The sequence below is a fragment of the Gavialis gangeticus genome, unplaced genomic scaffold, assembly GCF_001723915.1.
Source record: "Gavialis gangeticus isolate Ggan-Ray unplaced genomic scaffold, GavGan_comp1, whole genome shotgun sequence".
Classification (NCBI taxonomy): Eukaryota; Metazoa; Chordata; order Crocodylia; family Gavialidae; genus Gavialis; species Gavialis gangeticus.
In genome coordinates this window covers 161,192,258-161,204,792 of record NW_017728992.1, presented here as the reverse complement: position 1 = coordinate 161,204,792, position 12,535 = coordinate 161,192,258, and the positions used below count along the sequence as shown (strand labels likewise).

Below are 12,535 nucleotides of genomic sequence, written 5' to 3'. Positions count from 1 at the left end.
CCCCCCCCATGTCTCAGAGCCTTAGAAGTGTTTCCTCTCTCCATGAGGTTTTCCACAGAAGGGAGACACCATGACCTTTGTGGTATGAATCAGTGCATTTTCAGCACTTATATTATACCTTGTTTCAGCTTTCTAGTTTACTGGATGGGTGATTTGGATGCCCCATCAACTTCTGCTTAATGTCTGTGAGACCAAACATTAAAACCATGCCTATCATATCAGCATGCCAAAAGTCAGTACCATATCTGTACAAAGTACCAGAAGTCAGCCACATCGATTTTGTCATTCCAGCAGTCATAGTCACATCTCACTCATAGTGATCCCTTACCACTAGCATCCATTAGTTCAGTTCAGATCAGAGTGGAATTTGATTTTTCACTCTTTGTTCCTTCTGGCTCAGCTGACTGCTTATAACCTTGTTCAAGAGGCAAGAATGAGAATTGTTTGTTTGTAAAAAGCATCTTATGACTTTGGCCTCACTGCAGAAATTGTTGGTGAAACTGTGAATCTTAACATCCACCCAGTTTGCAATGAGAACCAGTCTGAATTTAGGCAGATATAATCTGAGGGGAATACCTCTTATGTTCTTTTTCTCTATTCTCACTATTCTCCCAGCCTATGAAGATCGACAAGCAAGCAAGGGGGGAAGGGAGCATGCTTGCAAGTTGCAGATGTGGGAATATGTGTATGTTAAGCTATGGTCAGTTAAGAATCAACCAGAGGGTGAATTATATAATGACAGGCATATGCTGAAGGGGAGAGAATCAGTCACAGGTGGAAAAGCAAATCAGATCAGGTTTTGAACCTCTTACTTTCCAGTCCAGCAAAGCACTTAACTTCAGTCACATAAGCAGACTGTGAGACTTTCCACAAGCTTAAAGTTAAACACGTGCTAAAAGCTTTGCTGGATTGGGTCCCAGCAAGGCCTATGGCTAACTCTGGTAACAAAGGTAACAAAATCCATTGGATTACATTTAGACCTCTTTTTCTGGGTGTTCTTTTCCTCCAGATAATATATAATTAATTTTGCATAACATTCACTCAGACATAAACATATTATGAATAACTGATAAAAAAAACTGGGACATGTTTCCATTGGTACATACAAATTGCAAATATTTTTCTTACATTCAGAGAAATTGGCCAAAATAAAGAGACAACTTCTATATTTCCAAAAACTTATCAGTTACCAAAAGAGGCACATACTATAGCATGGAGAATAATTAGTCTTCATCTCCACAAATTACACTATCTGACCCACAGCCAACATAAGCTTTACATATTTTGATATATTTTCTTCTACTTAAATGAAACCACCTACTTTGCAAAGTAGTTTAGATTTTTTAATCCTCTAGAGATGCATATGAAGCAGAAATAACCCTTGCCCTTTATGAAATACTAGATCATAGAAAGAAAATGTAAGTTCAAGCCCATATGTACTGATTGCCTGGGGTAGCAAAGAGCTACAATATCAATACTGCCTGTCCTTTACTCATTTTTGTGGACAACTAGAGGATTTTATTCTCTCAGGAATTCAATTTCCCCAGCAACCAGGTCACTGAAAAGAAAAATACACCTCAAATAAATGAAAGCTTAACTCTTAAGAATGTATACATTTGTTGATGGTGCTCTGTGTTAGATTCTTACAGATTCTGTGTTCATTTCTTACAGAGCCAGTAGTGGGACCTCAGTTTTCTCCCATTTGGGCTGGCATAAACCAGGAATAATTTCCCTAAGTCAACAGAACTAACTCAGCCTACAACTGATTTAAGAGAAAGCTGTAGTTTGTTAATAGGTTTTTTTAATGCTTTTTAAATTTTTGTTGTTGTTCTTTTTAATAGCTACAGTTTCCCTGCTGTTGGGGAATATATTAAGACCATTTAATTGCTTCTTCACTCCTCAAGAATATCAAGAAAAATCCTGACTATTGTCAGTATTTTACTGCTGATAGTGTCTGCCACGTTCTCTATTTCACATTATAGATAACTTATGGGCAGCTGATATTCTAATTGGCACGTTAAATTGTACATTACAGGCCTAATTCATTCTTTCATTTGCTATCTTAAGTTGCAGTATTTCTATTTATGCAGGTTCAAGTGAGATCAAAAACAGGCTTTCTCAACTATTTATAGGAAGATAAACTAATTTACTCAGCTGGGTGACCTATGTGTGCGGGGGGGAAAGGGATTGTCTTTTCAGCTGATAGTATCCTATCAGTTAAGTATGTGGTAAGTAAAACTAGAGGAAGTTAAGATTAACATGGATGCTTGGTCTTTCTTTCTTTTAATAGTGCCTTGATCGAGAGCAGGGAATTCATTGGATTAAGAAAGAAAGACTTCCAGCATTTCTAGAAAGTGATTGTTACTTTGAATACAGGTATTGCAGTGTCTAATGCAAATTCAAATGTTAAAATTGTTTATTTTTTCTCCTGTGTCTAATTCATCTTGACACTTCACTTAAGGCATTTTCTAAAGCATTTTGTTTGTTTAACTCATTTCATTTTAATGACTTAGTTCGGTTAAAATGAATTGAATGGTATTTTTATTCTGTTTCTTTTTCACTCAGTAATTTTTCTTGTCCAGAAATTACATACCATATTAGCCTGCTAGAGAATACTACTGGTATTTATCTATGTGTAACTATCTATATTCCACAGAGGTTGCAAGTCTCTTGCTCTTGCACGCACACTAGTGTCTAGTTATTGCAAATGAATGATTTGAATTAGAGGAACTTGTCTAGAAAGGACAGACTATTCTGTCTTTCCATTCTGTTCCTAGCTCTTGATGAAGTAGCCTATCTCCTACAAAAGCTCACAGCTCTCTGAACCAGTTAATGTCTAAGGTGCCACCCTAACTTCCTCCTTACTGCGGAGTAAATTTACTATGAATTAGTATCTGTGGTAAAATAATATAAAATAATCATGTGGAGTGTCTTTATATTCAGTTTGCATTTTTAAATGTTTGTAGGAACTGCAACTATATGCAAGATACTGAAGATGATTTGTACATCGGAGGGGAAAATTTACAAAGGATAGCAAATCAAAGGAAAGCTGTACCTTCCTTACAGTAATGTGCATGTATAAGCTTCCTAGAAAGTTACTAGATTTGGTCTTTTGATGTGGCAAGCGATTTTTTTGTTCAAACAAAATATAATTACAGCAAAAGTTTTGTTATCTGGCACCCATGGAGAATGGGGGGTGCCGGATAACCAAATATGCCGGTTACCTGAGAGGCCTGAACAGGCGTCTTTTCCTATTTGGGCCTCTGCCCCTCCTGCTGTGTCCAGTGCACCACTGCCCCTCCTGCTACATCAATGTTCAGGGGGACAGAGAGAGGGGCCCCAGGCACATTGGGGACAGGGTGCTACGCCCCAGGCCATGGGGGCTGGGCAGCATAGGCTGCTTTGCCCTGGGCCATGGGGGCTCGGCAAAACCTCATGTGCCACAGTGGGCAGTTGCGGTTTTGCTTTTGCTGCGTCAACTGGCATGCCAGTTAATAGAGCTTGCCAGTTTGTAAGGTGCTGGATAAAGCGGCTTTTGCTGTACATGGAATTAAATGTTAAACACATGCTTAATTCCTATTGTAGTCAATGTTCAAAGCTGAGCTAAACAAAATGAACAGAGGTAGGAGAGGAGAGGAGAAATGAGTCGAACTTTACACAGTGCATCAGGTCTGAACTTTGCCATGATCAAAAACTGGGGAAGTTTAGATTTGGGGTTGGACTTGGAGACAGAGACAGACTCCGTGGCTCAAACCTAATGTATACTGAGCCTCACTTTTGGGAGAATTCTTCCATCTGTAGCTATAGTCCACATTAGAAATGTTTACTGGTAAAATGTATGCCAGCTTAGATCTGTTTCAGTAAGATGGCGGTCACAATTGGGTGTCTTAGCTGGCAAAGTGCATTCTCACAGCAGGTTGTATTGGCAAAAAGTATATAGCCCTATGAAGAGGCTTCCTAGAGCTTATTATACTGCCATCTACCAGGCTCCCTGTAGGATTTTTTTCCATTGCATTGTGAGCTACTAGCTCTCTTCTCAGTCTTGCAGGACTGGAGAGTCAAATTCCAAGAAAACCTGTGCTTCCCTCCTATAATTTAGTCTATTTTTATCCTGTTTTTCAAAAGTTTCATGGTTCTTTTCATCACATCCCATAAATTGATCTTCCTTACATAGTTTTCAGTCTCTCTGACATTTTGCTGTCAGAAGAATGAATGTTGGACATATCAGTAGAGTTCCCATGGCTGGTTTTAGATGCAGAGTAACTGATACTTCTGAGCTTGCAGAACTTCAAAATTATCTCAGTGGCTCTCAAACAGCTGCAGTGATAATTAAATCCAGAAGAAGATGATGCAGGCAATTAATGAAAGTCACAAGGTACCAAAAGCCCATTCTGACCAGGTGCATATGGTGAACCAGCACTTCTTGGCTTGTGAAGCAAACACTGCGTGGCAGAACTGGATAATGCTGCTAGCCTGGGACAAGCACCAGTGACTGCCAAATTTTTGATTATGGATGATCTTCCTGTTGCTGTGTCCCAAGCTCATCCCAGCCTATCAGAGACAAGTAAATGAGAGCTTCCAACCACTGTGTTATCAGTTCAGTGTTGAAAAGTCAGTGTTAATTATCCAGGTGTAGAGAGCTGTTAAGCATTTCTTCCTGCACAGAATTGTGACTCAGCAATGGTAAGAAATAATAAATGGGTTTGACTCAATGGGCTCTCCTAACTATGGTGGGGCAATAGACAGGATGCATCCCAGTTCTGATTCCTTTCCCCCTGCATCTGAATACATGAACAAGAAGGACTTATGAAAGCACTGGTGGATCACTGGAGCAATTTCACTAACATTAGCATTCATGAGCAGGGAAAGCTCATGATGCATCTTTAGGAATATACAACTTTATGAGAAATTTCACACTTTTTTTCCTTGACCAGCAGATTCACTTTGGTAGGGTTTCACAGACAACTGTGATTCTCCAAGATCCTGCCTTACTCATGGAGCCATACGCTGGGCAGCTGGACAAGAGCAAGGAACATTTTAACTATTGTCTGAATAGGTGCTGGATACGTGCATTTGGCAGATTAAAGGGTTGCTAGGATGTCTTATGACTAGGGTGGATCTCAGTGAGCCAAATATTCCTATTGTTGCTGTTGCTGCACATGGTGTCTTATGTAATATTTGCAAACCAAATGGGATAATCATTACCAGCAGGGTGGAGAAAGGAAATGAAAAGACCGTCTGCTGAATTTGAACAGCCTGACACAAGGGCAGGTCCTCTAATAGAGTCCATCCAGGCAGTGTGCAGTTGGAGGCCTTAAGAGAAAAATTGACTGTGTGTCCTAGCCAAACTGGGTGCATGCTGCCTTGCATTACTTCATAATTAAACTGTACATGGCCAAGTGATGACTTGTTATAAATTTCTATGAATCTGACGAAGGATTATTGAGTGAGGGACTATATCTTGGTACTGTAAGGCAAAGAAAATAATTTATGGTTTACACAGCATTATTATGAAGTATTAAATAACAGACTGTTCAAGCAGAAGGCCCACATGGTGGCTGGTCTAGATGGATTACATATCAGTGTGGGTGTTCCCCTTTATTTCCTGTGGAGTTGAGTGCATGGGGTAGTGTTGCAGGGCATAATGGCACGTTGGCCTCAGGAAAGACTTTGTAATCAGTGTAATGCTGCTGGGATATAGGCCTCTTTCAAGCTTTTTAGGAGCAACTTAATGCCTTGGCGCATTTCCTGATGCAGCTCTTAGGAAGTCTTTCTGATTTTCCTTAAGCATACCCACCTTTCACTCTCTGGTCTTCTTTGCTGTGGACTTGGAACTCTTGAGCAGATTTGTCTGACCTTGTCCATTCCTTTTTTCTTCCTTTTGAAGGTCAGGCTTTCAGCACAAGTGGAGGCAGAATCCCAGTTGATGTCACTGATTAAAAAAAATCAGACACATTGTTAATGGACTAGCAGACGTTAGAAAGTAATTACCAACACCCAGAAAGTTTTACCACATAGGGCCCTGCTTCAGAGCAGTATGACAGCTAAGCCTGTGAGCATATTGTGGTACTGTTCAAGCTAATGAGGTGTGGAGGTCTGGATATAAAGGGTCCTAGATAAATGTAGTGAACATTGTTAAATAATAAAAGGCATCTATCACTTTGGAAGGCACCAAAGACCCCACAAAGACAAGCTGAGGTTCCCAGAGCCTCTGTGCTGCCTGCTTCTTCAGAGTGATGGAACACCTTAGCTAATTGCTGTTGGCATTTGGGTGGTGGAGGCAGAAGATTCAGTGTACACAAGGGGTGATTATAGGCACAGGGACAAAAGTAAGTAGGGGAACTGAGAAATAGGGAATGGGACAGAATTGAGGCAGCCACTGATAAGTGGAAGAGAAAGAAGTTCAGAAGTGAAAACAAACGGTACATATTTCTTAGTAAATATGAATAATTTTGGGCATGTGTAAATATACTAATGAATTGATAATAAATACAACAAACAAAATAGTATTGTAAATTGGATCCAGGAAACTGATTCCCTGGCATTTGGTGCTGATCGCAGAGTGAGAATTAGTTGAAGCATCGATAAAGTTTACTCTCCTGCATGTCAGGGTCTTGCTGTGGGTGATTCCTCCGTGGAAGTGACGTTCAGTTAGAAGGAAATGAGAAATCTGATCTCTCTGTGGAACAAGGTTTGTTCAAAGGAAGCCATAATGCAGGAAGACCTAACAATTGAGTAGTGGCATGGGGAAGTATCTTACTGCAGTAGGAGAAAAAAGGCCGCTGTTTTGAGGAACATGCAGGGAAACCTCAAATAGTGCTTGCATGAAAATGTTACTGAAATTGTGTTAGAAAACAAGAGAGGAGCTCTATAAGTGAAGAAGAGTTGTGCTCACTGACCAGCTTTGTGAGCCCATTGAAAGAGTAAGCCGACAAGCCAGCAGCATTCAATTTCTACTTCTTTCATGAATCCAAGCCCTGCATTCTGCAAGCAATTTGTTTGGGACTTGGACTTTCCCACTGAAAAACAAAAATATTTGTGTTCATTTTTTTTCTACTGAAAAACCAAAATATTGTGTTTACAGCTGAAAAACCTGCATCCAATAAGTTTACTGAGTTGTTTCTACAGTCAAATAGTCCCCATTACTGTACTGATTTACTTGCAAACATTCTTTTGTCTCTTTGAGGTATTTAAATCGAATGCCCAGGTGTTAGTTTGTACTTGTTTGTGTTTTTGGAATGTATGAAATGTAGTGGCTTTGCTTTTACTTTACTAGATTTGTTTCTCTGCCTGCCCAAAATATGTATTTTTTTCTTTAAAGTATTCAGTTATTTTTTGTTTTGCATTGTCAATGTCTGTTCTTAAAATAAACAGCTTCTTTAAGAGAATGTCTGTTGTTCCATTGAGAGACAAGGACTAGATATGGGGGCGAAGTTTTAGGGGCTGTGAAGAAAGCTAAGAGAAAAGGAGGACATGAATGAGGGAGTAAATTGTACCTAACCAAGTTCCTTTTCTTCCTCATGGTTTACATCCTTGGGTTGAGTTGGGCTGGTTCTGGGAAAGCTCCTGGTTTTCTGTGGGCTATGCATCTTCTGTGACTCCTTTATAGACCCATCTGCTGTTGTTGGGTTTCCACATGCCTTCCTCTGGACACTGAAAGGTGTCCACGGTCACTTGCAGGCTGGAGGTGAGGTCTCTGCTCCCTGTTGCAATGACCTCTGCATAGCAACACCAGCTCTGAGCTTCATGTAAAAACAGCAGCTCTTGGGGCTTCCACTGTGTGGCTCAACCCTCTTTTGTCTTCTTGTATCATTTAATACATATTGCCTGGTCTTGTTGTTTTGTCTTGTAGTCCCCTAGCTTTTGCATTTCTTTCAATATTTTGATAAATATTTTTACTCCCATAGTAGTTCTGCAGATGAGCTTGTAGGGCTCCTTCTCCACATAAGCTGAGAAAAGCCAGAATTCAAGACCAGGCAGGAGAGGGAAGGGTTTTCCTTAACAGCTGTTAGCTACAGCTTTACGTGGAGCCATACTTGTAGCTAGAAAAACTGAGTTAGCAAGAAGAAACCTGTTTCCAAACTTGAAGTAGGGGAGGAATAAAGTATAAAGTAGAGCATGAAGTTACCCTTGAGAACTTATTTTTAGAGTTTACTGTCAATTGTAAAGCTAAATCAAATGAATTTTTGAATGAATACTTAAAATTAACTACTACTTTGTTTCCTAACATTTTAACTGTAGGTTAGCTAAACTGATATCGCAAGTAGAATGGAGCAGTACTGGTATTAACTTCATTATAGATACAGCATATTATCCCTGGATTGTGAAAAGAGAACCAACTCCTCCTCTCCCTGAGGAAGATGAAGATGAATTAATTATGAGAAAATTTTGTGTCTCACTTGGCCAGGTAAAATAAGCACAGCATCTAGGTAATGGGAACAGTGTTGTGCTAGACTGAGTGTACAGAAGTAAGGATTCACAAGTGTACTTCTGGTATGATTGAATAAATAGATCAGAAAAAGAATACAGATTACACAGGTAGCTTGCAGAGCCTCAAACACAGAAGATATTTTAGAACATTCTGCACTCTGCATACACATGTGATTATTTCTCTGCTATGAAAAAATCATAGAATTAAATGGGAAAAAGGGACTTCAAAGGTCATCTAATCCAACCCCCTGTACGAAGGCAGGATGTGCTGTTTAGATAAGTGGGACTGGGTTTCCCATTTAATCTTTGCCATTTTTATGACTCAGGAAAATTCAGATGAACTGTTTAGAACCACACTTGTAAAAATGTGTGGCTGTAATTTTCAAACATAGTTGCTGTTGTCATGTTCAACAGCTAATTGTACGTATAAATAGTTATTTAGTAGGTTATTTGCATATGTTTGCTCTGAAGAAATATTGTGCGGTCTATATTTGAAGATTTAGATGAACTGTTTGAAAGTCAGATGCGTAAATCACTTTGGAAAGAGGAGTAAAATGAATTATAAGGCCTCTCCCCCAATATACCGAGCCTATTAGTGAGCGTGCGTGCGCGCGCGCGCGCACACACACACACACACACACACAAAATCTCTACCTTAAGAAGTGCACAATCTAATTTTAAAGATGAGGTAGTAGAGAAAATTGAAAGTCTGTGGGAAAAGCGATAGAACAGCAGTAAAAACACCTGTTGATTTGTTGTGGTGTTCTTGCACATTACGTGTTTGCACTCTGCTACCTTGTGGCATGGCACTGCTACCATCCAGCTAGAGTAGTCTCCCAGTAAGTCACAGTAAGGAATAATTCAATAGTATCTTCCCCTTGAAGTACAGTTTACAAGTTTGATAAAACGTGGTTGATTTGGCCCTTTCAGGTTCAAGCCATTTCTGTCTAGGGCACTCCCAGTTTCCCTTCAAGCCCTGGCTCTAGGTTCTGTCTAAGTGCAGGAGAACTCTGTCATTTTCATACTTGCCCTTAATTCTGTAGGGAGTCATTTCTCCAAAGTCTCTTCCAAGCCCAGGTCATGTGCTTCAAGCTTCTTCAACTTGGAGACAAGGTATGCACCCTTTCCATGATGCCAGGCTTCACTACTGGCAGGTGTCTCAGCTTCCAGGTTCTTATCACTGTGTATTTTGGGCCTCTCTAGAGAGACTACACCAGATAGAATCATGGAAAATTAGGGTTGGAAGGGACCTCAGGAGGTCATCTAGTCCAACCCCGGCTCAAAGCAGAACCAGCGCCAACTAGATCATTCCAGCCAGGGCTTTGTCAAGCCAGGCCTTAAAAGTCTCCAAGGATGAAGACTTCACCACTTGTCTAGGTAACTTGTTCCAGTGCTTTACCATGCTCCTAGGGAGGGAGTTTTTTCCTAATATCCAACCTAAACCTCCCTTGCTGCAACTTGGGACCATTGCTCCATGTTCTATCATCTGTCAGCACTGAAACAGTCCTGCTCCATCCTCCTTGGAACTACCCTTCAAGTAGTTGAAGACTGCTATCATATCCCTTCTCAGTCTTCTCTTCTACAAACTAAGTAAAACCAGTTCCCTCATCCTTTCCTCAGAAGTCATGTGCCCCAGCCCCTAACCATTTTCATTGCTTGCTACTGGACTCTCTTCACCTTGTCCACATCCTTTCTATAGTGGGGGACCCAAAACTGGACACAGTACTCCAGATGTGGCCTCACCAGTGCAGAACAGAGTGAATAATTACTTCCCTCAGTCTGCAGGCAACGCTCCTACTAATGCAGCCCAGTATGCTGTTAGCCTTCTTGGCAACAGGGGCACACTGCTGACTCATCCATCTTATTGTCCACTGTAACCCCCAGGTCTTTTTCTGCAGAGCTGCTGCTTAGCCAGCCAGTCCCCAGGCTATAGTGGTGCATGGGATTCTTCTGTCCTAAGTGCAGGACTTTGTACTTGTCCTTGTTGAACCTCACGAGATTTCTTTTGGCCCAATCCTCTAATTCGTCTAGGTCACTCTGAACCAAGGTTCCCCTTAGCTGTGCGTGTGCACAGCTGCGCACGATAAAAAATCTTGATGCACACAAACTTTTTAATGCCATGCACCTGCCCGGAGAGGAGCTGGGCTGCAGCTTCCTGTAAACTTTGGGTGTGGAGTGTGGCAGAGGCACCAGAGCTGGCACGGGACACCTTACTGGCAGTAAGTTACCCCTCAGCTGTGCGGGGGCTGCTCTGCTCCTCAGTGCACGGGCATCCCCGTGGGGAGGGAGAGTGGTGTGGAGCAGGCAGCAGCTCCTCCCTGAGGCGAGGCGGGGCTGATTCAACCTGAGGTAAGCTGAAAGCAATTGCCTGCTTTGGCATTCATCCAGAGGTAGAGTTCATTTGCAAAGGGAGGGTGGTGAAATATATATATATCGGAATGGGATCTTTGACCCCCAAGCATTCAGGAGGCTTTGGCCTGCGCAGCTCAGCCAAGAACACACTCCCTTGACTTGTCCTCCAATGCGGGGGAATCGCTTCAAACCACTCTCACGTTTTTGAGTCATGGCAAGAGTGACCTCAATGTATATACACCTTCCAAAGGAGCTTTCCTTCCAGCCTGGGAGGAGGGTGGGGGCCTGGCCCCTGCTGGGAAAGCTGGTGCGTGGGGGCAGGGTGCATTCCCAGGTTGGTCCCAACAGTCTGTACACTCTTTGGAAATCCAGGTCAGGGATTTTCTTGCTGCTTGGCCTTCCTGTTTCAATCTTGGGTCAGCCGTCAGAATAGCGCTGGCCCTTTGTTCGAGGCCATCTCAGAGAAAAGCTTACTCTTAAGTTAGGCGTATGTGGCAGGCTCCTTCTTCAGACCCACTGGGAACTTTACAATAAGCAGCGTGTTCACGGACCAAAGCGGCATGCTCACAGATCACTACACCTTGGAGGGAACATTACTCTGAACCCTAGCCCTAACCTCCAGTATATCTACCACACCTCCCAGCTTGGTGTCATCCACATGCAATCCATCTCATTTTCCAGATTGTTAATGAAGATATTGAACAAAACTAGCCAAAGGACCAATCCATGGCTTGAAACTGGCTGCCAGCTAGACATTGAGCCATTGATTACTACGCGTTGAGCCTGTCACTCCAGCCTTTCTATCCACCTTACAGTCCACTCATCCGGCCCATACTTCCTGAGCTTGCTTGCAAGAATGCTGTGGGAAACCATATCAAAAGCCTTGCTAAAATCAAGGTATATCACATCCACTACTTTCCCTGCATCCACAGAGCCAGTTATCTCATTACAGAAGGCAATCAGGTTGATCAGACATGACCTTGGTGAATCCCTGCTGACTGTTCCTGATCACCTTCTCCTCAAGTGCTTAGAAATGGATTCCTTGAGGACCTGCTCCATGATTTTTTCTGGGGACTGACGTGAAGCTGACTGGTCTGTAGTTCCTTGGATCTCCACCCCTTTCTTCAAGATGGGCACTATATTTGCCCTTTTCCAATTGTCTGGGACCTCCCCCAATCACCATGAGTTTTTAAAGATAATGGCCAGTGGCTCTGCAATCTGCAGTCACATCAACCAGCATACTCAGACTGACCTTCCTCTTGTTGCTAACATACTTGCAGAATCTCTTTTTGTTACCCTTTGACTCCCTTGCTAGCTGCAACTCCAGTTGCACTTTGGCCTTCCTGACTTCATCCCTGCCTGCCCAGGTTTCCATCTGCATGGCATAGCTGCTACGGGAGCTGGGCTGGAGCCATGACTGGTACCCCAGGCTAGAATGGGGACAGAGCCTGCCAGCATGGAGTGAGGATAAGGCAGGGTGGGAAGCAGGGACCAGAGGCTGGCAGGGAGGCAGGTACAATCAGAGGGTAAGCTTCTTGACCTTCCCACACTGCCTTCCCTCCCCCCATCCCCCCAGCAGCACTGGGGGTGTAGGGGATGAATATTTCATAGTTTCTAGGGTCGGAAGGGACCTGAGCAGATCATCTAGTCCGACCCCCTGCCATGGCAGGAAGAGCACTGGGGTCAAATGACCCCAATAAGGTGGTCATCCAACCTCCTCTTAAAAACCCCCAGGGTGGGAGCCTGCACCACC

The 12,535-nt window shown here is 42.5% G+C and overlaps 1 protein-coding gene across 1 annotated transcript in view; it reads left to right on the top strand.

The window, feature by feature from the left end:
- The window catches only part of RGS22 (regulator of G-protein signaling 22), a 106,878-nt gene that overhangs the window by 24,478 nt on the left and 69,865 nt on the right, over positions 1-12,535 (top strand). The window contains exons 5-6 of the mRNA XM_019528000.1: positions 2,291-2,376; positions 8,242-8,407. Of these exons, the coding sequence (XP_019383545.1) occupies positions 2,291-2,376; positions 8,242-8,407 (252 nt within the window). The remainder of the gene's footprint in view (positions 1-2,290; positions 2,377-8,241; positions 8,408-12,535) is intronic.